General features: G+C 39.9%; 2 protein-coding genes and 3 non-coding genes across 5 annotated transcripts; 4 read left to right on the forward strand and 1 right to left on the reverse strand.

Moving 5' to 3' along the window:
* Positions 1-14,887: 14,887 nt before the first annotated feature.
* On the reverse strand, positions 14,888-15,977 carry LOC111781157 (putative glutathione S-transferase). The gene is made up of 2 exons (XM_023661608.2): positions 15,624-15,977; positions 14,888-15,373 (listed from the first exon to the last, which is right to left on the reverse strand). The coding sequence occupies exons 1-2, from the start codon at positions 15,939-15,941 to the stop codon at positions 15,026-15,028; spliced, it is 666 nt and encodes a 221-aa protein (XP_023517376.2). The 5' UTR covers positions 15,942-15,977; the 3' UTR covers positions 14,888-15,025.
* Positions 15,978-20,741: 4,764 nt separating this feature from the next.
* On the forward strand, positions 20,742-22,057 carry LOC147786623 (uncharacterized). The gene is made up of 2 exons (XM_087120217.1): positions 20,742-21,441; positions 21,882-22,057. Exons 1-2 carry the CDS (start codon positions 20,742-20,744, stop codon positions 22,055-22,057), a joined length of 876 nt encoding a protein of 291 aa, XP_086976343.1.
* Positions 22,058-26,324: 4,267 nt separating this feature from the next.
* Positions 26,325-26,408, forward strand: TRNAM-CAU (transfer RNA methionine (anticodon CAU)). The gene is given in 2 exon segments: positions 26,325-26,362; positions 26,373-26,408. It is a non-coding gene; the product is annotated as a tRNA-Met (tRNA).
* Positions 26,409-26,579: 171 nt separating this feature from the next.
* On the forward strand, positions 26,580-26,663 carry TRNAM-CAU (transfer RNA methionine (anticodon CAU)). Its single transcript is given in 2 exon segments — positions 26,580-26,617; positions 26,628-26,663. It is a non-coding gene; the product is annotated as a tRNA-Met (tRNA).
* A 171-nt stretch (positions 26,664-26,834) lies between these two features.
* On the forward strand, positions 26,835-26,918 carry TRNAM-CAU (transfer RNA methionine (anticodon CAU)). Its single transcript is given in 2 exon segments — positions 26,835-26,872; positions 26,883-26,918. It is a non-coding gene; the product is annotated as a tRNA-Met (tRNA).
* The last annotated feature ends 13 nt before the right edge of the window (positions 26,919-26,931 follow it).

Raw genomic sequence — 26,931 nt, forward strand, 5'->3', positions numbered from 1 at the left:
TTGTCGCATCATCGTTGAGAGGAAAATCGAAAATTAGATTTTTGGATGAATTCTCGATCTCACTCCACAAACGTCCAACAACCACGAAACTTCGTGGGAGAGAGTAGGAAAAGTCGAAAGAGAGACATTGAGAGAAAAAGGAAGAGAAACGACGTAAAAATTCGTTGCGGAAAGGAGAGAAAAAATAGCGCCAGAGAATCGCTTTGAGTCGGGTAAGGAAGAAGAGATCTGTTAGATACCTGCGGCCCTAAATCATCGGCCCAGTCCAGCCGCAACCCGGCGAGCCGTACTTGATCCGCGAACCGCCCCCGTAACCTGAACTACCAACCCAACCGGCAACCAAATGCAACTGCAGCCTAACCCGAGGATCCGAGGCCAATTCTAGTTCGACCCAAAACCCAAGTTCAGCTCGATATCCCAACCTGCAGGAGATCAGTCGTAAGCGCGACCTGCGAGCTAATCCGGACCAAACCTTGATCCGCGCCTTGACCCGTATCAAGTTGAGGCATAAGCAGCCCTTCAGCTTGAGCGGCTGGGATGGCGCGACGGCTTTTCCGGCAGCTCGTCTGCTGCTTTTGGCTCGGCTTGCATTTTTAGCTCTGTTTCTACTTTTTCGACCCTCCTGGACCTGTTTCCAGCCCCGGTTAAGGTAATCGAGGCCGTTTTAGATTCGTATTTCACATTGTTAGTTAGATTTTTAGTTAAAATGTGAAATACTAATGAAAAGTGACGAATGGTGCGATAGGAAGCAAACCTCAGTAATCTTTGGAGCAGCTCTCGAGGAACGGGAGCTTACGTTAATTAAATTAGGGAGTACTTCGGCTAAGGTTAATCAAGTACGTGGTCTTACTATAGGATAGGCTAGAAATTGTATGAGTTACAATTTTTGATAATATATGAGTTATGATGATGTATGAGGTATATCGTATGATGTCGTATACTAGTAGATGATGATGCATGAGTATATGATGATGTATGAGTTATGATACATTATGATGTGCGTAATATATATATTTTGATGTATGATGTACTTGATATGCTTGATACAGTTTATGGCGATATGATGAATATGATGATTGCATGATGTTTAACTTAATATGTTGATGTTTTCCATATTATACATGCTTTATGATGATGAGTGTCATATTTCATCATGTCGATAGACCAATATAGGACACATGAAAATGATATTAATATCAATATTCATGAGCATGTGTTACTTAATATAACAAAGAGATGATATTAGAGGTTGTGTCAGAAGAGATGATAAGATGGGATTTAGAGGGACATTATGCATGTTGTATGTTATAGGCATTGGGATATTTGCCAGAGATATGAGTGCGGACGCGCACATTACGATGATGAAGTTGTTTATGGGGTGGGGTTCCGCTAACCTCCAGACGTCGTTACGCATTAGCGTGACCAGAGAGGGTCCAGGAGGTGTGCGAGCCCACCTAGAGATTCACACTCGCACGTGTAGGTCGTGTGTAGGGAAGTACTACTCATTCATAGTTGTTCGAGACTGGAGGCCACCCTTAGATGAGATAGAGATAGGTCCCAAGAGCATGATTGTATGTGTTTGCATTTGCATGACCTCCTATATAGTGGGGCCACTTACTGAATATTTTTTGAAGGCAAGACGCACGTGTACAGAGGACGGCAGCATCGCTAGCATAGACTGTGGCATGTGCATAGAGTAGATTCATATTTAAATTCGTAATCTTGCATTTCATTGTTTTAAATTATTTTTTAATTGTTTTTGTTTTCTCTAAATTTTAATATTTCGTATTTAAACACCTAACACCATGACTGTGTTTTCTAGACAAGATGATGTTTTAAATGTTTTTGACATGGTTTTCTAGACAAGATGATGTTTTAAATGTTTTTGACATTTATACGATAGATGATGTTTTCTTTTAAGAGTTATATTTCTGCATTAGAGATAAGCATGAGACGTTAGTAGGACTCTAAGTAAGCAGAAATCTAGGGTCCTTACACCGTGGCACATGCATAGATAGTTGTACTTATTTTCTTAGACTTAGGTCAGAATCGGGGTTTTTTTTTATTATTTTAAAAATTATTTATTTTATTTAATATTTCGTTGTGTCGTTTTAAAGATGTTTTCGAACATGTAAGTCCTAGTATTTTTTGATAAAGTTTAAACGATTATTTTCGATAATCACTCTTAAGTAAAGATCTAAGGTAGTTACAAATGTTAAGACCTAAGAGTCTTCGAGTACCTAAGAGTTTTCAGCAAGACGCATCACTTCGAGTACCTAAGAGTCTTCGGTTGTACAACACATGTTAAGATGACAAAACCATATATCAAAAAGCTTGGTGACAGAAGCCAAAAGATGGTGAATTTTGGCGTAGAGGATGGGACTAAGACGCACAGGCTGTATGATCCGCAACATGAGAAAATTCGTGAGTAGAGATTTTGTATTTGAAGAAGAGAAGAAGTGGAATTGGTGCATTGTTGTCGATAACAAGCAGGTTGTTACAGAGTTCACTACTGTGAAACTAGAGGGAGACCCAATAGACCTAGAAAGTGCCCCTACAACAACACCAACATGTCCACACATATCATCACCGGTACACCAAAAGGCGCGATGGACTCTCTAGAATAAGAGAGCTCAGACGAGAGCACAAGAGGATCCACAACAAAGGATGAACCAAAGAAGTTTCGTTTTCATGTTGAAATTTATGCGGATAAACTTGAAGAAGAATTGAATCTAAATGAGTTAGTGTTGCTCGCGGTCGAGGAGCCCACAACCTACCATGTGGCAGCAACTGAGACGATGTGGCAGGAGGGCATGCAAAAAGAGCTTCAAGCATTGAGAATAACAAGAAATGGGCACTAACTAACTTACCGTTCGGACACAAGCCCATCGGTTTGAAGTGAGTGTTTAAGTTGAAGAAGAATAGTGAAGGAAATGTCATCAAGCATAAAGCAAGACTCGTGACAAAGGGATACGTGCAACGACAAGGAGTTGATTTTGAGGAGGTTTTTGGCTTGTGGCCAGACTGGACACTATAAGGTTGATTTTTACCCTTGCAGCTTAACACGGGTGGGAGATCATTCACTTGGACGTCAAATCAGCATTTCTAAATGGTGACCTCTAAGAATAAGTGTATGTTGCCAAACCAGAAGGGTTCGTCATCAAAGCCGAAGAACACAAAGTGTACAAGTTGTCAAGGATCCTCTACGGTTTACGGCAAGCACCAAGGGCCTGGAACATAGGTCTTGACAAGAGCTTAAAGTGTCTGGACTTCATGAAGTGCTCGCAAGAACAAGGAGTGTATACCAGAAACAGTGGGGCTGAAACAATCATAGTTGGCATATACGTTGATGACCTGATCAGCACTGGTACAAGAGTGGAAGGCGTCAAAGAGTTCAAGTAGCAAATGGCGAAAGAATTTGAGACGAATGATCTTTGGTTACTTACGTACTACCTCGGTATTGAAGTGGACCAAAGGAAAGATTGCATCATGCGTAAGCAATCGACCTATGCTAAGAAGTTGTTGCAGCAATTTAAGATGATAGAGTGCAACCCAACCAAGTATCACATGGAAGCAAAGTCACAACTCGGGAAAGATGGTGAAGGATATTAAATAAAAGGTATGGTTTCCTTAGATTTCGTTAGTTGTATTTTACTTTTCAAAAGTCTGAATTAATGCTACCAAATGCAAGAGCGTAATTTTTGCTGGCCATTTGGCCAAATTTGTGCGCAAGTTTTTGCCCACTACTTTCGATTTTTAGAATTACAGTTGTTATTTAAACTATTCAAACAGAATGGAAATTATATGATCCAGTCTTCAGCAAATCTCTCTCCTTTTACTTTCCGTTATTTTTTCTTTCCAGAAATTTTCCTTCGCCCGTTTTTCATCGGTGGTATATCATTGCAGAGGAGCCAAATTTATCAATAGTCTAGTTGAATAGCTCAAGTGGTTAGAGCGTCGACCTAACAACATACAAGTGTCAAGTTCGAGTAGAAGAAAATGCAAAGCGCGAAAATACACACATCCGTGGGGTCCATCCCCGGGAAGGAGAAACGTTCAAGTAGCCGGGTAGTTTGACAATTAAAGCATAATTGAGCCACATCTAGTAGTTGCACCCCCCCCCAACAAGCGTGAACTAGATGTCGTAAATATTCTTCTAGAAAACATTTGAATCACTTAAACGTTATCATCAAGAACATGAATAACTCTATCCTAGATGTCCAAATACTCCACAACTTTACATTATGTTGAAGAACACTTGGAAAGTCAATTCGGCCTAGCATTTCTTAAACACCCATATCTTATTTCACAAGTTTTCCAAGTTCATCCTCTCGAGCAATATACACTTGGTAGTATCCGAACATAAGTCCAATATTTTGAAGTATTTGGCCTCATGGAGCTGATAGAACAAATCGAATATAATGGTAATGGGTAATTTTTGTGTACTGTCACTTTATTTAGCGCCCTTTAATCAATGCACAAACATAATGTCCAATCTTTCTTTTTCTGAAATAGTACCACGGCTCCATAAGATGCTTTTGCAAGATGGATGAACCCTACAACTCTTCTAATTTGTTTCCTCAGGTTAGATATGGTGAACCCTACAACTCTTTAATTCCACGTAGGAGCTAAATTTTGCGGTTATGCCCCATTAAGGTTGTAAGTTCTTTGGTTACTATGTTCGTAAAGTGTTACTATGTTCTCCGTGCATGACCCTACTACTACCACAAAGATAGGGCAAGGGATAGGGCATGACCTTCCTAATGTTACTATGTTCTCCCGGCATGACCCGACTGATAGGGCAAGGGATAGGGCATGGCCTTCCTAATAGTTTTAAACTACTTAACTTGGGGCATGGCCTTCCTAATAGTTTTAAACTACTTAACTTGGAGCATGACTATAAACTCTTTGATGTTCTTACTGGGTAAGTATCTATTAGGGGCGCCCAACTATCTGTTACTCTAACCCCTATGGACGAGTTCCCAACCAAAGGATAATGGGATCCTTTGATCGTAGCCACATGAGGTGTCTCTATTACATGCTATCTTCTAGGACATTATCCTACTACTATAGCTCCTAAAGGATAATTACTGATGACTATCTGTGAGGGGTGACCTCTAACTATTCCTAACTATTTAATATGGAATTTGACTAAATCTTTTTGGTATCCTTACCAAGTATTTGTGAGGTGCAACCTTTAACATTACCCTCACCCTTGTGGATAAGGTCTAGACCAAAGGGACAGTTGGGAATCCCTTGATTGTACCCACATGAGGCCTCTATATGACACATTGTATTTTAGGGCCCGACTGATGGTGTTAATATAACACATGCGGAAGCAATTTGGATCTTAGGCACTTTTAGAACATCAATTATAGTAAATAACTAGCATGTTCATAAGTATTAAAACTTAATGAGTTTAGATACTAACCTTTTGTAGTTCAAACTCCTTTTTCCTCACGAACCGGTTTCGAATCACCACTAGCGTCTTCTCCACTATCCTCCAGCCTTAGAACGGGATTGTGGAATCCGGTGAGTCACTAAACTTGGGAGGGATTTTGTATATGTGAAGAGAGTGTTTATGAGAGGTTTTTCTCAAGGTTTTTCACCAAGAAGAAGAAGACCTTCCATGTACCATGATCACTTTATTTAAAGAGTCATGTTTGCATGTTCATGCAAATTTGAGATCACCAAATTTTGACACTTAAAATTCCACTCAAATGTTTGGGATTATGTGGCAAACATGCATGTTTGAGTTAACCAAATTTTGACACTCAAAATTCCACTCAAACTTGTGGGGGGTTTATTTGACAAGCATGCAAATTTGGTTAAACCAAATTTTGAGACCTCAAAATTCCACTAACATGGAATTTTCCATTAAATGAAGTCAACATTTTGACTTCCTTCATTTTAATTCAATAATTAATTTGGATAATGAATTTCAAATTAAAGTAACATTAAATGATTAATTAATATTTAATATTAATTCAAATGCCAATCCCAATCAATTCCGACACATAATTGATTAAGATATTTAAATCTTATTTAAATATCTCTGATTCTCTCTTTTGTTTAATTCGTAAATAAAACAAAAAAGCGGTTAAATATATCGTATATATGTAGCGCATATTCCCTAATTTGAATTCTAACACTTCAAACTCACTCGTCACACTATTCTATGGTTTAGTCCGATATGAGCTAGCAGAGGGACCTAATGGACCTATAGATCATGGGCTCCAACGATCCAAGATTAACCGGTTAAACTCATTAACCTTGTTAACCAACATTCGCTAACTACTAGGACACTTCACTATAGCCTAGTAGTTGCACTCCCCTCACTATAGATATATTTATGTCCATTTGATATAACCATGATTAGTAAGTCAATCCTTCACAGGTTGTTCGTAACTAGAGCTGGGTCAATTTACCGTTTTACCCCTAAAGTTACTTCTTGTTGTTAGGATCGATACCAATTGTTAGGATCGCACAACAACGCACACGCTCGATCTAGATGAACACAAAGAAAAAAAGGATAGAGAAAAGTTGCAAGGAGAACTCTGGCTAAAAGGATTTTGTATTGATGACTTCAGGTATGTACAACAAGAGAGAGTACAGAGAATAGAAAAGTACATTTTCAAAGCTCTACCGGACCAGATATATATATATGGTATAGTTTACTATATATAGCTTTACTAGATTTAGCCATCTACTATATATAGCTATTTACCATATATAGCTTTACCGGATTTAGCTTTACCATATATAGCTTTACTATATATAGCTTTACCAGATATAACTGTTGACCAAGCTATAAATAAGTATCAGGCTCCATAGCCTAACAATTCTCCCACTTGGAGACTGATCTAGTCAACCAAGAATTTCACTCTCAAACGACCATGAGCATCCACTGCACCATACCAATTGAGGTTTTGCACAACCTCAATATTCCAGCATCAACACATTTTGTCAACATGTTTGCTGGATTCTTTGCACCCTCTATCTTCTCAAAACACATCACCATCTTTAACTAACCTCCGAGTGAAATGGTATCGCCTTCTGTGTTTTGAATGATAGACCGGGTTCCTCGCCAACAGCATGAGTCTCAGGAGTTTCTTGAGTATCTGCTACAACATCACTATGTGAATCTTTTAGCAACTCAACCTCAACTCCCACTTGCTTCACCTCTGGTTTCTCAGCAAGAGTCTCAGGAGTTTCTTGAGTATCCGCTACAACATCACTCTGTGAATCTTTGAGCAACTCAACCTCAACTCCCACTTGCTTCACCTCTGGTTTCTCAGCAAGAGTCTCAGGAGTTTCTTGAGTATCCACTACAACATCACTCTGTGAATTTTTTAGCAACTCAACCTCAACTCCCACTTGCTTCACCTCTGGTTTCTCACCAAGAGTCTCAGGAGTTTCTTGAGTATCCGCTACAACATCACTCTGTGAATCTTTGAGCAACTCAACATCAACTCCCACTTGCTTCACCTCTGGTGTTTCAGCAAGAGTCTCAGGAGTTTCTTGAGTATCCACTACAACATCACTCTGTGAATCTTTGAGCAACTCAACCTCAACTCCCACTTGCTTCACCTCTGGTTTCTCAGCAAGAGTCTCAGGAGTTTCTTGAGTATCCGCTACAACATCACTCTGTGAATCTTTGAGCAACTCAACATTAACTCCCACTTGCTTCACCTCTGGTGTTTCAGCAAGAGTCTCAGGCCCATGCAACCTCCTCTGGAGTTTCAGCGACGCTTCCAGCCGACGCAACCTCCTCTGGAGTTTCAGCGACGCTTCCAGCCAACGCAACCCCCTCTAGAGCTTCAGCGACGCTTCCGGACAACACAACCCCCTCTGGAGCTTCAGCGACGCTTCCGGCCGACGCAACCCCCTCTGGAACTTCAGCGACGCTTCCGGACGACGTAACCCCCTCTGGAGCTTCAGCGACGCTTCCGGGCGACGCACTCCCCTCTGGAGCTTCAGCGACGCTTCCGGAAAACGCAACCCCCTCTGGAGTTTCAGGGACGCTTCCGGGCGACGCACCCCCCTCTGGAGCTTCAGCGACGCTTCCGGAAAACGCAACCCCCTCTGAAGCTTCAGCGACGCTTCCGGGCGACGTAACCTCCTCTAGAGCTTCAGCGACGCTTCCGGCCGACGCAACCCCCTCTGAAGCTTCAGCGACGCTTTCGGACGATGCAACCCCCTCTGGAGCTTCAACGACGCTTCCGGACGACGCAACCCCCTCTGGATCTTCAGCGACGCAACCCCCTCTGGAGTTTCAGCGACGCTTCCAGCCGACACAACCCCCTTTGGAGCTTTCAGCGACGCTTCCGGACGACGCAACCCCCTCTGGAGTTTCAGCGCGCTTCTTCCGGTACTTTTCTTCAATTCTCTAACAGTCTTTGTGAAGCTAACTCGTTTATGTTTGCTCATAACGAAGTTCTCACAAGGACTCATAACAATCTCCGCATCAAATACACCTTGTTCATAGCCGACGATTTTTCGTACATATTCGACAGCGTCTTCAATAGACCTGACGTTGTCTTCTCCTTGATAATGTTGAATGCCACGTTTCTGGATAGCGTCAACCGGATCAGCCCCAAGGCTTATCGATCCTTGAGCTTCCACTGTTTCGTGGTCATGGTATCTGGCTTCACCCCCAACAGAGGTTCGTGAAGATCTTTCTGGTACAGATAATCTTCAATCTGCATCTTTCAGAAACCGAAATCGGATCCATCGAACTTCTCAGTTCCAATCTTTGAACTTTCCATCTTCACAGATCGTGGTGACTTCCGTCTAGCTTTGACTTCCGCCTGGCTCTGACTTCCGCTTGGCTCTGACTGCCGCCTGGCTCTGACTTCCGCCTGGCTCTAACTGCCTAGCTCTGACTGCCGCCTGGCTCTGACTTCCGCCTCGCTCTGACTGCCTAGCTCTGATACCAGTTGTTAGGATCGATACCAGTTGTTAGGATCGCACAACAACGCACACGCTCGATCTAGATGAACACAAAGAAAAAAAGGATAGAGAAAAGTTGCAAGGAGAACTCTGGCTAAAAGGATTTTGTATTGATGACTTTAGGTATGTACAACAAGAGAGAGTACAGAGAATAGAAAAGTACATTTTCAAAGCTCTACCGGACCAGATATATATATGGTATAGTTTACTATATATAGCTTTACCAGATTTAGCCATCTACTATATATAGCTATTTACCATATATAGCTTTACCGGATTTAGCTTTACCATATATAGCTTTACTATATATAGCTTTACCAAATATAGCTTTACCGGATATAACCGTTGACCAAGTTATAAATAAGTATCAGGCTCCATAGCCTAACACTTTTTTCTTATGTCTCACTGATCCTCTAATGAACAATTGGTTTGTGGTCCAACCAGTAAACCGAATCCCTCTCATGCTAATGAGAGGGTGGGGCCCCTTGTTCAAGACCTGGAGTCAGTGCTTAAGGGAACTACCTCTCTTCTATCCCTAAAAGTGAGTAGGAGTGAATTCCATCTTGCACCCCACGTCCCCAGCCATTCACCCAGTCTTACCCCTGAAATGGGAGGCCTATTGAGTCGGTGAACTAGAGCCACTCTCACCCATGCAAATCTAAGGATAATTCCGAATAAACAGGAATTCATGGTTAGCTCAAGATTAAAACAGAGTTACCTAGGTTATTGAAGGAAAAGAAAATCAGTCTCAATAGTAAACGACATTATAAAGTGAGAGTGGTTTTCTTCATGGTCCGATCTTATGCAATACTCATTGTTTAGGACTCCCCCACTCACATGTCTCCACATGTACAATTTAGTGATCACATGTTTATATCATATACAAAAGTGGGCTGCATCCATAGTGTCCCTAGAATAAGGTACTCAGCCTTATCCTTATACTATAGATCATTTTGACTATATACTTGAACTTGATCCACTCTTATGTCTCTACATATAGTTCAAGTAATCATACTATAGCCAGAGTGTTCTTAGTTTATTGGATTTAGATTAATGATCGTAAAGTTCACTTTATTCAATAACAATCTTGATGGTGTTAATATAACACATGCGGAAGCAATTTGGATCTTAGGCACTTTTATAACATCAATTATTGTAAATAACTAGCATGTTTATAAGTATTAAAACTTAATGAGTTTAAATACTAACCTTTTGTAGTTCAAACTCCTTTTGCCTCACGAACCGGTTTCGAACCACCACTAGTGTCTTTTGTAGTTCAAACTCCTTTTGCCTCACGAACCGGTTTCGAACCACCACTAGTGTCTTCTCCACTATCCTCCGGCCTTAGAACGGGATTGTGGAATTCGGTGAGTGACTAAACTTGGGAGGGATTTTGTATATGTGAAAGAGAGTGTTTATGAGAGGTTTTTCTCAAGGTTTTTCATCAAGATGAAGAATCCCTTCCAAGTATCATGATCACTCTATTTAAAGAGTCAAGTTTCCATGTTCATGCAAACTTGAGATCACCAAATTTTGACACTTAAAATTCCACTCAAATGTTTGGGATTATGTGGTAAGCATGCATGTTTGAGTTAACCAAATTTTGACACTCAAAATTCCACTCAAACTTGTGGGGTTTATTTGACAAACATGCAAGTTTGGTTAAACCAAATTTTGACACCTCAAAATTCCACTAACATGTATTTTTCCATTAGATGAAAGTCAACATTTTGACTTTCTTCATTTTAATTCAACAATTAATTTGAATAATGAATTTCAAATTAAAGTAACATTAAATGATTAATTAAACTATTTAATTAATATTTAATATTAATTCAAATGCCAATCCCAATCAATTCCGACACATAATTGATTAAGATATTTCAATCTTATTTAAATATCTCAGATTCTCTCTTTTCGTTTAATTCGTAAATAAAACAAAATTGCGGTTAAATATATCGTATATATGTAACGCATATTTCCTAATTTGAATTCGAACACTTCGAACTCACTCGTCACACTGTTCTATGGTTTAGTCTGATATGAGCTAGCAGAGGGACCTAATGGACCTATAGATCATGGGTCCAACGATCCAAGATTAACCGATTAAACTCATTAACCTGGTTAACCAACATTCGTTAACTACTAGGACACTCCACTATAGCCTAGTAGTTGCACTAGCCTAGTAGTTGCACTCCCCTCACTATAGATATATTTCTGTCCATCTGATATAACCATGATTAGTAAGTCCATCCTTCACAGGTTGTTCGTAACTAGAGTTGGGTCAATTTACCGTTTTACCCCTGAAGTTACTTCTTGTTCCTTATGTCTCACTGATCCTCGAATGAACAATTGGTTTGTGGTCCAACCAGTAAACTGAATCCCTCTCAGGCCAATGAGAGGGTGGGGCCCCTTGTTCAAGACCTGGAGTCAGTGCTTAAGGGAACTACCTTTCTTCTATCCCTAAAAGTGGGTAGGAGTGAATTCCGGCTTGCACCCCACGTCCCCAGCCATTCACCCAGTCTTACCCCTGTAATGGGAGGCCTGTTGAGTCGGCGAACTAGAGTCACTCTCACCCATGCAAATCTAAGGATAATTCCGAATAAAAAGGAGTTCATGGTTAGCTCAGGATTAAAACCGAGTTACCTAGGTTATCGAATGAAAAGAAAATCAGTCTCAACAGTAAATGACTTTATAAAGTGAGAGTGGTTTTCTTCATGGTCCGATCTTATGCAATATTCATTGCATAGGACGCCCCCACTCACATGTCTCCACATGCACAATTTAGTGATCACATTGTTTATATCATATACAAAAGTGGGCCGCATCCATAGTGTCCACAGAATAAGGTACTCAGCCTTATCCTTATACTATAGATCATTTTGACTATATACTTGAACTTGATCCACTCTTATGTCTCTACATATAGTTCAAGTAATCATACTATAGCCAGAGTGTTCTTAGTTTATTGGATTTAGATTAATGATCGTAAAGTTCACTTTATTCAATAACAATTTTTACTGAATAAACATCAATAATAACTTTATTGAAAATAGAATATATCTTTGTTTACAAACTATGAGTTTTAGGACATAAAACCCAACAAATCTTTACTGAATAAACAACCATAATAACTTTATTGAAAATAGAATATGTTTTTGTTTACAAACTATGGATTTTAGGACATAAAACCCAACACCGACATTGCTACTCTAGCTCTTGAAGGATTACAATGAACGATTACCTGTGAGGTGCAAGCTCGAACTTTTCCTAACTACTTAACTTGGAGCATGACTAAACCCTTTTGTTGTCTTACTGGGTAAGTATTTATGAGGTGCGACTTCTAAATATTACCCTTACCCCTATGGACGAGTTTCCAACTAAGGGATTCTTGTGAATCTCTTGATCGTACCCATACAAGGTGTAACGGCCCAATCTCACCACTAGCAGATATTGTCCTCTTTGAGCTTTCCTTTTGGACTTCCCCTCAAGGTTTTTAAAACACATATGCTAGAGAGAGGTTTCCACACCTTTATAAAGAATGTATTGTTCTGCTCCTCAATCGATGTGGGATCTTACAATCCACCCTCCCAACATCTCGCTGACTTTCATGCCCTTCTCTAATCGATGTGGGACCCCCAATACACCCCCATTGTCTCATGTCCACCCTCCTTCGGGGTAGCCTCCTTGCTAGTACATCGCCTAGTCTGGCTCTAATACCATTTGTAATGTTCTAGGTCCACCATTAGTAGATATTGTCTTTTTTGGGTTTTCCATTTTGAATTTTCCCTTAAGGTTTTTAAAACACGTCTGCTAGAGAGAAGTTTTTGTACCCTTATAAGGAATGTTTCGTTCTCCTCTCCAATCGATGTGGGATTTCACACGAGGTCTCTCTATAATTTAGGGCACGACCTTTCTACTCCAGCTCCTAAAGGAATATTATGGATGACATTGGACTCTTACCTCACTAATAGGTTTACTAATAGAAGCTATTAACTTGACTACTCATCTACACATCTCATAGAGCTAAAAGGGAGTGACCCCCATAACTACCATCACTAAATACACTCTCATCTCTTCTTAAGGCAAGTTCACGATTAATAGTAAGTTAGCAAACCCCCTACCTATTCCTAACTACTTAACCAAGCATGACTAAACCCTTTTGGTGTCCTTACTGGGTAAGAAATGTAAGGTGCGACCCTTGTCGATTACCCTTACCCCTGTAACAAGTTCCCGACCAAAGGATAATTGAGGATACCTTGATTGCACCCGTAAGAGGTGCAATCAAGAGGTACGACCTTGCTACTCTAACTCTTGAAGGATTATTATGGACGGTTGCGGACCCCTACCTTTGTGATAGGTTCACTAATAAAAGCTATTGGCTTGACTACTATTCCTCACATTGTCATAAAGCTCATGGGGACTAACCTCCATAGCTACTATCACCACATAGAGTCTAGACTCTCCTCGAGGCATGTTCATGATTGGGAGTGAGTTGCCGAGCCTCCTAACCATTCTTGCACAGGAACTTGTTGAACTATTAAACATGGGTAATTTAGATAAGATTGGTGATATGGAAAACCTAGCTAGTTGAATATAAAAATCTTTACCGGCACCTAAATATGTAAACTCCTAGTTCACACCGTTAAGATTCCCAAATCAATTTAATTTCATTCCAAATGATTGCAACTCTCATAAAATTCATCTAACAACCTTATTAAAGAATATGACATTTAGGTCTAAATATATACAAGAACCTTATAACGATAAAGAATCACCTCAAAGGAAAGTAAGATTCATATTACCTTGTCGATCAAATATTTCAAAGCAAGAATACTTGTTTGAAATTCGAATCACTCCACAGATAAGACTGATCATGTCATGTTTGAATTATTCTAAACATGCAACTTAAACTATATATAATTGTAAAGAAACTTAGCACTTGATTAAAAGAAGATACAAATGCTCTTTTTACGACATTTTCAAGTCCTTTTACAAAGTCATCATACATGATTTTATATAGCCTCAAAATGAAAACACTAGACCTTAGAGGAATTTCATGAGTTGTAACTTTTATAATTTATGACCATAATTAGCCACTAATTAAATGCAACCTTATAATAAATAAAATGTTTTGAAATACATTAATCATCCACCCAAAATTTGTAGTGATACAAGAGTAAATAGAGCTGGATTCTTCTTTAATATGACATGAATTACAACATCTTCTATAATTTGAACAACATTTTCTTCATATCTTTCTTAAAGTTTATATTGCATGATTGAGATTTCTTGATTTTTAGACCTTTAGTGCCACCTATATTTGTAGCTATTTAGCTTTTGCACCTCCTTATGAACCAATAGGAAGATTCCTTGGATTTAAATTATCCATATGGGTCTCAAAAACCCCCCGTTGTCCTAGTCTTCTTTGATTTAGTAGGTTCTGAACCTAGGTTCGAGACTGCTCATTGCCCTAACGTACATTCATGATTCTAGGTAAGGTATCTAACCAATCTTGAGAAGTTCATTTATAACCAAAATTAATGGTCATTAGATAAAACCTAAGTATAAATATCTTAGGATTTAGAAGCTAAAGCATGCATAATTCCAAACATAAACTAATAACTACAGGCTCATCCTACACACCCACACACCCACGTGGCTTTACCAACCATACCACCTATCACCACGTTACCACCTTCCGGAGTCTGACATTTTTCTTAATAAAAAATTTAAAAAGAAAATAGACACTGTCCTTACAAATAATATTATAAAAAAAAGAACATGACGTCTTTTATTTAAAATAATATTGCCTCTGAATTTTTATAAAGTTTTTAAAATTATTATTAAAGTAAGAAAATGTTAGAATATTCCGATTTAACATAAATTTCATAATCAGTTTCAGTCAAGTTGACAATAAAATTATATTTTATAATTTAACCAAAAATATATTTATGACGACTTTTATTTAATTTAGATTGAGCAATTGAAAACTCCACCATTAAAATTTAATTTACTGTATTAAAAAAAACTAAATTTATTTGTGACAGCATCAAACTTTGATTTCAATCTTTTAATTTTTTCGATTAAGCGCAACATTTTTAAGAAAGGCAATCAGCGCATCCTTTTGAGGCATAACCTGCTTGGCCACGCGGTGGTTCACGAACTCTTCAGTCCATTTTTTTAGGTTTGGAAACTTGTGGGTTATGAGCAGCTCAAATCCTAGAGCTTCTTCAATGGCAGGAATCCACCCGGCCAAAATAAGTCCTACAATGTCCACCAACCCAATTTCCTCTCCTCCGAAGAACTTCTTGTTTTCAAGCTCGTTCTCTAATGGTTCCAAGGTCTTCTGAGCTTCTTCTATGGCTTTCTCTCTCTCTTCTTCCATGCTTCGAGAAATTTTATGCACTGCAGGCACAACCTGGAATCCAAAAACAAAATCTCTATTACTATGTTAAGAATGAGAAATATAAGTGGGATCGAAAATCTCAATATCATCTAAATTCTGATTTTCATCCATGTTCACAACTTTTAAATAGAATATTACCAACTAAATCCAAAAAATAAGAGAATATTCTACTAATAAATACCGACATAAGATAAAATTTATTTCTAATTAGGGCTATATAAAATATATTTCAATAACTTTTCTCAAAACAAAGAAACATTACCGTGTCATCGATGTATTTGGCCCAAAACCTGGCGAGAGCTCGATCATAGGGATGTGCGGGGAAGATGGGATTGTGCGTCCAGTTATGTTCGATGTACTCAAGGATGACGAGTGACTCCGAAATGGGGTTGCCATTGTGGACAAGGACAGGCACCTTCTTGTAGATTGGGTTGTATTTGAGAAGCAAATCACTTTTGTTGTTAAGCAAATCTTCTTCAATGTGTTGGTAATCCACGGCTTTGAGTTTGAGAGCCAACTCCACTCTGAGGCTGAAGGGGCCTGACCGGAAGCCAAACACTTGTACTTCTTCTTCAGCCATCTTTTTCTCTTCAAAGCTTATGTGAAGGAAAGATTAGTATAAATAATTTAAAAGGTCAGTGATTGTATGACTTTCTTCGGGTGGAAGCTAATGGTTTCGTAAGCCATTACGTAAGTGGTGGGTTTGCATTTCTCTTCTTCATTGGTTTTTGTACTGATCTTCCTCCTCCAATGGCTAGAACAGTCTGCAATTGTTTATCATATATTTGAACCCACGTGGAGAGATGAATGCTTCCAACCGAGGCAAAGGTGTCAGCTAATAAACTTAGAGCTACTTAAACAAGTTATAATTTATTTATTGATTTTTAAGAGAATTGTTAGTAGACTTAATAGAGTAAATTATTAATGGAGTAACTATAGGAGAGAATACTTGACTATGAAGATAAAGAGGAATGGAGTAACTATAGGAGAGAATACTTGACTATGAAGATAAAAGAGCAGTAAAGATACCTCTTACTCATACATGAGAAGTAGCTCGCACTCATGAAAAAGAATGATGCGGCTGAGTCTTCTTTTTCAAGTACGAGAGGACGTGGTAGCCATAACAAGAAAAACAGGGTCGTGGACGGGGTGGTGGAGGAGGTCGTGATAATACCTCACAAACCCATGACAATGCCAATCCTTGAAAGAACAAGAGTATGATCAAGTGTTACTCTTGTGGAAAATACGGGCACTATGCGGTAGAGTGCTGCAAGAAGAAGTGAGATGAGGAGACAAACCTCACACTCACACAAGATCAAGAGGCCACACTAATGTTGACCGAGAAGATGCCCTAACTGTTGATGCTCAACGTAGAAAAAGTTATGGCAAACCTTCTCACAAAAGGAGAAGACCGAGTGGAGACCAACATGTGGTACCTTGACAACGGAGCAAACAACCACATGATCGGAGATCGAACAAAGTTCAAGAAGCATGATAAGGAGCTCATTGAAAACATGAAGTTTGGCGATGGATCAATCGTATGGATCCAAGGCAAAAGATCCATCTTGTTTCAATGCAAGAATGGTACTAAAGTTTACTGACCAAGGTATACTATATCGCTTGAAGAGTAACATTATCAATCTTGGTCGGATGACCGAAGAAGGAAGCAGAGTGGAGTTAGCTGGCTCATTTCTCAAGACGTTCGACAGAAATGGAACCTTGTTAATGAAGGTAAAATGATCGCATAACCATCTATACTAGATACTATTGTAGTCCAGTCATCCCACCTCCCTATTGACAGCACTTGCAACCCAGCTTGGCTATGACATGCAAGACTAGGGCACGTGAACTTTCAGACACTCAAAATGATGGTGGAGAAGAAGATTGCTACAGAGCTACCCAAAATTATACACCCGAACCAACTATGTGAAAGTTGCCTAGTCTTCCAACAACAAGATTGTCGTTCCCAACTCAAACCAGTTTCCATACTGAGCGACCACTGCAACTGGTTCATGCAGATTTGTGTGGCCCGATCAGCCTATCATCGATTGCTGGTAATAAGTAGTTTCTCTTACTTGTTGACGATTATATTCGTGGATGTGGGTGTACATGCTCAAAGAAAAAAAGAGAGGCACTATGTGCGTTCAAGAAGTTCAAAAGACTCGTTGAAAACGGGTATGATCACAAGTTGTAAACCATACGCACCGACTGAGGTGACGAGTTTTTATCTCAGAACTTCTCAAAGTTCTGCGAATAGGAAGGTATCAAGTGTCAACTCACCAGACCGTACACTTCACAATAAAACGGTGTGGTCGAACGAAAAAAATGCACCATAATAACACTACAAAAAGCTTACTAAAGAGCATGCAAGTCCCGGTGATTTTTTGGGACAAGGCAATACGGCATGCAGTTTATCTTCTAAATTGTTTACCGACAAAGGCGTTGAACACTCACACCCCCTATGAAGCATGGTTCGGCAAGACACCTCATTTCGAGTACCTAAGTGTCTTCAGTTGTACAACACATGTTAAGACGACAAAGCCATATATCAAAAAGCTTGGTGTCAGGAGCCAAAATATGGTGTATTTTGGCGTAGAGTATGGGACCAAAGCACACAGATTGTATGATCCGCAACATGAGAAAATTCGTGTAAGTAAAGATTTCATATTTCAAGAAGAGAAGAAGTGAGATTGGTGCAGTGTTGGCGATAACAAACAGACTGTTGCAGAGTTCACTACTCTAAAAGAAGAGGGAGACACAACAGACCTAGAAAGTGCCCCTACAACAACACCACAATTCTACACATGTCATCACCGGTGACACCAAAAGGCATGATGGACTCTCTAGAAAAAGAGAACACAAGAGGATCCACAACAAAGGATGAACCAAAAAAGTTTGTTTCGCATGCTGAAATTTATCCGGATAAACTTAAAGAAGAATTGGATCTCAATGAGTTAGTGTTGCTTGTTGAAATAAAAGCTCGCTCTGATAGTAATTTTTTAAAATAACACTCACGAAACTGTGAAGGAGATGTCGAGAGGAGTGAGAAAGGAGACAAAGAATTCTGAAAAGCCCTCCTTCTATTACACTTTATATAGACAATTTCTCTTTCTGTTTTTTTTTTTTTTCTTTTATTGCTCTACTCTAATGTATAGGTTTTCGAAAGGCTAAATATAGCCATGAGAATGCAATCATTTTCTAAGCCATAAACCCTCTCTTTTTTTTTTTAGCCTTTTTCTTTTACGACTCAATTTCAAAAAACCAAACTTAACAAAATTAAAACTACCTTTCACCATTTAATTCTAACATCGAGTGTTACAAACGTAAAAAATATGGCCACTATGCAAATAATTGTAACTCCGACAAATGTTACAATTGTGGCAGAATGAGTCATTTTGCAAGAGATTGTCATGCCGAGGAAAAGGTGGAAGAAACGATCAAATTGGTCTTGGATGACACAAAAAACGAAGGCATTCTCTTGATGGTCAAAATGAAGAGCTGAAAACAAAAGAACTCGATGGTGAGAAAGACGATGACAATAATCGTGACGCGGTGGAAACTGTTGAAAATGAGGTGATGCGCAGCAGATTTGGCGAAATCTTCATAGCGGAGACGAGAAAATCGAAGAAGGATGAACAACCGGAAAACAAAGAGCCCGAGCTCGAAGAGAGAGAGCTCCAATGGCCGGAACGGCAATTTGAGGAAGAAAGAAGAAAGAGGATGAGAATGGGAGAGAAAATGGGAGAAGAAAAGAAAGAGTTAGAAATGAAGGTTGAAAGGTTAGAGAAGGAAGTTGCTGAGCTGAGTGAGAGTTCCTTCTATCTGAAGGAGGACAAGAAGAGAATGGGAAGGTAATCTCTAAAGAAAGTTGAAGAAGTGTGGAGAAAGAGAATGGCTTGTTAATGGAGATTGATGCTCTAGTGGATGAGCTAGTGAGGGAGGAGAAAGAAATAGAGATGCTGACTCAACAGAGAGACTCACTCCACGTGAACCTGAATCGAGGCAGTGAATTTACGACACACGATTGAGATACTCATTCGTGATAAAGCCGAAATGGAGGAAGCAAAAATGAAAGTTGAAAATGTCGTTGTGGACTTGCGAAGGGAATTGAGTAAACTTAACGAAGCTATGACGTCTGAGTCTTCTATCGCAGATACAACATTCTCGAATTTGTTTGTTAACGACCTCAAGATCTTCTCCACAACTCGCGTCTCGGATAACATTTCTCCATTTCAATTTAGTTGATTTGTCACGGTCTGTACGCGTGTAATGTAGTCAGATACATTTTCTAACTCCTTCATCTTCATGCTCTTCAACTCGCCACGAAGAGTTTGGAGACGCACTTGCTTGAATCGGTCGATTCCTTTAAACACTTTTTCTAAAGTGTCCCACACTTCTTTTGAAGTAGTTGCCTTGGCAATCTTCTCAAACCCCGACTCAACAGCCTGGAACAGCATGTATAATGCTGCCTTATCCTTTGATCGCAATTCTTTTAACACCTTGCTCTGCTTTTTGCAATGAAAAACAAGTTAATCTATAGGTTTTCTAAAGACTAAATATGGTCATCAGAATCAATCATTTTCTAACCCATAAACCCACTCTTCCCTAAAATAATGATTGGCCTTTCATTTTTTTTCTTTTGGCCTTTTACTTCTAGGACTCAATTTCAAAAAACCAAACTTAACAAAATTAAAACTACCTTCCATCATTTAAGTTTATTCCAACAAAACTCCCCTATAAACTTAAATGCTATGTTCAATGATTTCACTTGCGTCGTTTTAGTTTTCTCGAGCTGAGTCGTGGTTTCTTCAAATTTCTCTCCTTGTCCTCGAGCGGCAAACTGAGCTTGTCCTTTTCTGATGAGACTTCATTTGGAGCTTCTCGAGAACAACCCATTTGAGACACCAACTCCTCATTTCTCTTGTTCTCAGCCACGCTCGACTCAGACGTCATATGGTATTAGAGCCGATGGCGAATATGATGGGACAAATATTGCTACCACGATTAACGAAGACAAACTACGAGAATTTGAGCATCCAAATGAAGCTCTTCTCAGTTCTCAAGACGCATGGGAGGTGGTCGAAGAAGGTTTCGAAGAATCAAAGGATACCACGGGTTATACGATAACACAGAATAAGCCGTTAAAAGAATTGCGATCAAAGGATAAGGCAACATTATACATGTTCCTGGTTGTTGACGAGTCGGGCTTTGAGAAGATTGCCAGGGCAACTACTTCAAAAGAAGCGTGGGACACTTTAGAAAAAGTGTTCAAAGAAACCGACCGAGTCAAGCAAGTGCGTCTCCAAACTCTTCGTGGCGAGTTGGAGAGCATGAAGATGAAGGAGTCAGAAACGGAGAAATGTTACCCGAGACGCGAGTTATGGAGAAGATCTTGAGGTCGTTAACAGACAACTTCGAGAATGTTGTATATGCGATAGAAGTGTCAAAGGACCTAGTGAAGTTCACGGTCAATGAGCTCACCGGTTCTCTTGAGGCACACGAGCAACGTAAGAAAAAGAAGTCTGAGACACTCGATCAAGTACTTCAGACTAAGGCATCAATAAAAGATGAAAAGGTATTCTACTCTCAAAATATTCAAGGTAGAGGTCGTGGAAGTCGCAGGAATAGTCGAGGTGGTCAAGGTAGCAGTTATGAAGAACATTATAAGGAGAAGAGACAGTCGAGCCAAGCAAATTGGCGTGGAAGAGGATGCAATCAAGGAAGAGGCGATCGATCAAACATTCAGTGCTATATATGTCAAAAATATGGTCATTATGTGAATGATTGTAACTTCGAAAAATGTTACAATTGTGACAGAATGGGGCACGTTGCAAAAGCTTGTCGAGCCGGAAAAATGGTGGAAGGAGCAACCAACCTAGGCTTGGAAAATGTAACAAATCAAGGTCTTCTCTTGATGGCTCAAGATGAAGAGAACATCAACAACGACACTCTGTGGTACCTCGACTCAGGGGCAAGCAATAATCTGTGCGATCACGAGTACCTATTCAAAGAGATGCAAAAGATTGAAAATGGTCATGTGTCATTTGAAGATACGTCAAAGGTGGAGGTCAAAGGTCGAGGTACGATACATTTCTTGCAAAAGAATGGTGTAATGGGGTCAATACAAGATGTTTATTATATACCAGACCTCAAGACCAACATATTGAGTCGATATTCTTAAAGAACCGCCTGCTGCACCTGAAGGATAAGCAAGGGCGTTTGGTTGCTCGAGTCGAGATAAGAAGAAATCGAATATACAAATTGAACTTAAGAAGCATACGAGAAAAGTGTTTGCGAGTCCACGTAGAAAACAAGGCATCACTGTGGCATCTCCGTTTTGGTCACCTACATCATGGCGGCCTAAAAGAGTTAGTGAAGAAGAATATAGTACATGGGCTATCAAAGATGAACTTTGAAGGAAAATTTTGTGAAGAATGCGTGCTCAGCAAGCATGCGAGAACCTCAATTCAAAAGAAGGCTGAATTTTTTACTAAACAACCTCTTGAGTTGATCCATACAGATATATGTGGACCAATTACCCCCGAGTCCTTCAGCGGAAAGAGGTATTTCATTTACTTTATCGATGATTACTCACAGAAAACTTGGGCTTACTTTCTGAAAGGAAAATCTGAGGTGTTTAAAAAGTTCAAAGTAATGGTGGAGAAGGAAATTGGTAGACACATTAAAGTTGTATGATCCGATAGAGGTCGCAAGTATACTTCGATGGCTTTCATGGAGTACTGCGAGGAGCAAGGCATAAGGCGATTTCTAACTGCCCCGTACACCCCTCAACAAAATGGTGTGGCCTAGAGAAAGAACCGGACCATTCTCGACATGGTTCGCTCAATGCTCAAGAGCAAAAGGATACCGAAGGAATTTTGGGTAGAAGCCGTGCAATGCGCCATCTACGTACAGAATCGATGTTTACATGCAAGTTAGATGATCAAACACCACAACGGGCTTGGAGCTGACAAAAGCCTACAATCTCTCATCTCAAAGTGTTCGGTAGTGTGGCTTATGCTCACGTACTGGATCAACGAAGAACGAAGCTCGAAGAAAAAAAAGCAAAAGGTATATCTTTATTGGATATGATGAGAAGATAAAAGGATACAACCTACTTGACCCGATTAGCAAGATAGTGATAATGAGTCGCGATGTGCGAGTAAATGAAGCAAGCGAATGGGACTGGAACAATTCGACGGAAGTCAATATCAAAGTTGGAGAATCATTAGTCGTTGCACCAACAAGTGCACCAACAGACTCAGAAATTTTCGATGATGAAGATGAACCACGACAACCCAAAATGCGAAGTTTGCGAGACTTGTATGATTCAACAAATGAGGTACACCTTGTATGTCTTCTAGCAGATGCTGAAAATATCAGCTTTGAAGAGGCGGTGCGAGACAAGAAGTGGCAAACTGCCATGGATGAGGAGATTAAAGCGATTCATCGCAACAATACATGGGAGGTGACAGAATTACCGAAAGAAAGTCAGCCCATAGGTGTGAAGTGGGTATTCAAGAAAAAGATGAATGCTCAAGGCAAGACAGAGCGGTACAAAGCGCGACTTGTTGCGAAGGGATACAAGCAAAAGGTGGGAATCGACAATGATGAAGTGTTTGCTCCCGTCACTAAATGGAGACAATCCGATTACTCATTTCCCAAGCAGCTCAATTTAAATGGCCGATTTTTCAAATGGATGTCAAGTCGGCATTCTAGAATGGTGTTCTTGAAGAAGAAGTCTATCTCGAACAACTACCCGGGTACATGAAGATTGGAGAAGAAAAGAAGGTACTCAAATTGAAGAAGACACTTTACGGGTTGAAGCAAGCACCGCGAGCATGGAATACTCGTATCGAAACTCTTGACGTGTGAAGCTGAGTATGTAGCAGCATCTTGGTGTGTGTGTCATGCGATATAGCTTAGAAATTTGTTGAGTAAGATGGAGCTAAAGCAACGAGGTGCAACCGTAATACAAGTTGACAACAAATCAGCAATTGAGTTGGCCAAGAACCCAATGAACCATGAAAGAAGCAAACACATTGACGTTCAATTTCATTTTATCCGAGATCATGTGAAGGAAGGAAACGTGAAATTGCTGCATGTGACAAGTCAGGATCAAGTTGCGAACATCTTTACAAAACCACTACCGAAAGTACTTTTCGACAAATACAAGAAGATGATTGGCATGACAGATGGCAGGAGCATTTAGTTTATGGGGGAGTTTTGTTGGAATAAACTTAAATGGTGAAAGGTTATGGGGGAGTTTTGTTGGAATAAACTTAAATGGTGAAAGGTAGTTTTAATTTTGTTAAGTTTTGTGGTTTTTTAAAATTGAGTAGTAGAAAAGGCCAAAATAAAAAATGAGAGGCCAATAATTATTTTAGAAAAGAGTGTTAGAAAATGATAGAATTCTCAGGGCCATATTTAGCCTTTAACAAACCTATAAATTAACTTGTTTTTCATGGTAAAAAGCAGAGTAGAGCAAGAAAGAATAATTGGCATCAGAGCGGGCTTTTATTTCAACAAATTGGTATGAGAGCCGATGGCGAATATGATGGGATAAATGCCGCTACCACGATTAACGAAGATGAACTATAAGAATTGGAGCATCCAAATGAAAGCTCTTCTCGGTTCTCAAGACGCATGGGAGGTGGTCGAAAAAGGTTTTGAAGAACAAAGGATACCAAGGGTTACACGACAACACAGAACAAGGCGTTAAAAGAATTGCGATCAAAAGATAAGGCAACATTATACATGTTGTTCCGGGCTGCTGACGAGTTGGGCTTTGAGAAGTTTGCTTGGGAAACTACTTCAAAAGAAGCGTGAGACACTTTAGAAAAAGTGTTCAAAGGAACTGACCGAGTCAAGCAAGTTCGTCTCCAAACTCTTTGTGGCGAGTTGGAGAGCATGAAGATAAAGGAGTCAGAAAATGTATCTAATAACATTACAGGCGTACAGACCGTGGCAAATCAATTAAATCGAAACGGAGAAATGTTACCCGAGACGCGGGTTCTGGAGAAGATCTTGAAGCCGTTAACAGACAACTTCGAGAATGTTGTATATGCGATAGAAGAGTCAAAGGACCTAGTGAAGTTCACGGTCGATGAGCTCGCCGGTTCCCTCGAGGCACACGAGCAACGTAAGAAAAAGAAGGAGGAGATACTTGATCAAGTGCTTCAGACTAAGGCATCAATAAAAGATGAAAAGGTACTCTAATCTCAAAATATTCAAAGTAGAGGTCGTGGAAGTGACACTTGAGCCAAGACAATTGGCGTGGAAGAGGACGCAATCAAGGACGCGGTCAATTATATAATTCCAACATTGCTCGTGGTCGAGGAGCCGACAACCTACCATGAGGTAGCAACTAAGCCAATGTGGGAGGAGGCCAAAAAGAGCTTTAAGCCATTGAGAAGAAAAAAACATGGGCATTAACTAAGGTCGAGAGTTCAAGCGTAGGTCTCATAGCTTCGAGTTATCCTGAGGTCAAGAGTTTGAGCCTCTCTCACCCCAATTTTTTCTTTTTCGCTGTTCTTTTCATTAAATTTAAATTGTGAGGTCTCCTTTTGGGCCTGTAATGGGCTTTGCTCGATATGAGGAATAAGGCCCACAGAAAGTCTTTTGTCACTTTTTCTATTATTTCTTAATTCCTCCAAAAATATAACACTATGTCATTAGACATCTAGGGGTGGTGGTGCTGTTGGCCAGTGTGTAGGTCTCATAGCTTCGAGTTATCTTGAGGTCGAGAGTTCGAGCCTCTCTCACCCCAATTTATCTTTTTCGTTGTTTTTTTCATTAAATTTAAATTGTGAGGTCTCCTTTTGGGCCTTTAATGGGCTTTTCTCGATATGAGGAATAAGGCCCACGAAATGCCTTTTGTCACTTTTTCTATTATTTCTTAATTCCTCCAAAAACATAACACTATGTCATTAGACATCCAGGGGTGGTGGCGCAGTTGGCTAGCCCGTAGGTCTCATAGCTTTGAGTTATCCTGAGGTCGAGAGTTCGAGCCTCTCTCATCCCAATTTATCTTTTTTCGTTGTTTTTTTCATTAAATTTAAATTGTGAGGTCTCCTTTTGGGCCTTTAATGGGCTTTGCTCGATATGAGGAATAAGGCCCACGGAATGCCTTTTGTCACTTTTTCTATTATTTCTTAATTCCTCCAAAAACATAACACTATGTCGTTAGACATCCAGGGGTGGTGGCGCAGTTGGCTAGCGCGTAGGTCTCATAGCTTCGAGTTATCCTGAGGTCAAGAGTTTGAGCCTCTCTCACCCCAATTTTTTCTTTTTCGCTGTTCTTTTCATTAAATTTAAATTGTGAGGTCTCCTTTTGGGCCTGTAATGGGCTTTGCTCGATATGAGGAATAAGGCCCACAGAAAGTCTTTTGTCACTTTTTCTATTATTTCTTAATTCCTCCAAAAATATAACACTATGTCATTAGACATCTAGGGGTGGTGGTGCTGTTGGCCAGTGTGTAGGTCTCATAGCTTCGAGTTATCTTGAGGTCGAGAGTTCGAGCCTCTCTCACCCCAATTTATCTTTTTCGTTGTTTTTTTCATTAAATTTAAATTGTGAGGTCTCCTTTTGGGCCTTTAATGGGCTTTTCTCGATATGAGGAATAAGGCCCACGAAATGCCTTTTGTCACTTTTTCTATTATTTCTTAATTCCTCCAAAAACATAACACTATGTCATTAGACATCCAGGGGTGGTGGCGCAGTTGGCTAGCCCGTAGGTCTCATAGCTTTGAGTTATCCTGAGGTCGAGAGTTCGAGCCTCTCTCATCCCAATTTATCTTTTTTCGTTGTTTTTTTCATTAAATTTAAATTGTGAGGTCTCCTTTTGGGCCTTTAATGGGCTTTGCTCGATATGAGGAATAAGGCCCACGGAATGCCTTTTGTCACTTTTTCTATTATTTCTTAATTCCTCCAAAAACATAACACTATGTCGTTAGACATCCAGGGGTGGTGGCGCAGTTGGTTAGCGCGTAGGTCTCATAGCTTCGAGTTATCCTGAGGTCGAGAGTTCGAGCCTCTCTCACCCCAATTTATCTTTTTCGTTGTTTTTTTCATTAAATTTAAATTGTGAGGTCTCCTTTTGGGCCTTTAATGGGCTTTGCTCGATATGAGGAATAAGGCCCACGGAATGCCTTTTGTCACTTTTTCTATTATTTCTTAATTCCTCCAAAAACATAACACTATGTCGTTAGACATCCAGGGGTGGTGGCGCAGTTGGTTAGCGCGTAGGTCTCATAGCTTTGAGTTATCCTGAGGTCGAGAGTTCGAGCCTCTCTCACCCCAATTTATCTTTTTCGTTGTTTTTTTCATTAAATTTAAATTGTGAGGTCTCCTTTTGGGCCTTTAATGGGCTTTGCTCGATATGAGGAATAAGGCCCACGGAATGCCTTTTGTCACTTTTTCTATTATTTCTTAATTCCTCCAAAAACATAACACTATGTCGTTAGACATCCAGGGGTGGTGGTGCAGTTGGTTAGCGCGTAGGTCTCATAGCTTCGAGTTATCCTGAGGTCGAGAGTTCGAGCCTCTCTCACCCCAATTTATCTTTTTC

This window comes from Cucurbita pepo, chromosome 19 (assembly GCF_057944985.1).
Source record: "Cucurbita pepo subsp. pepo isolate OVF chromosome 19, ASM5794498v1, whole genome shotgun sequence".
Taxonomy (NCBI): Eukaryota; Viridiplantae; Streptophyta; class Magnoliopsida; order Cucurbitales; family Cucurbitaceae; genus Cucurbita; species Cucurbita pepo.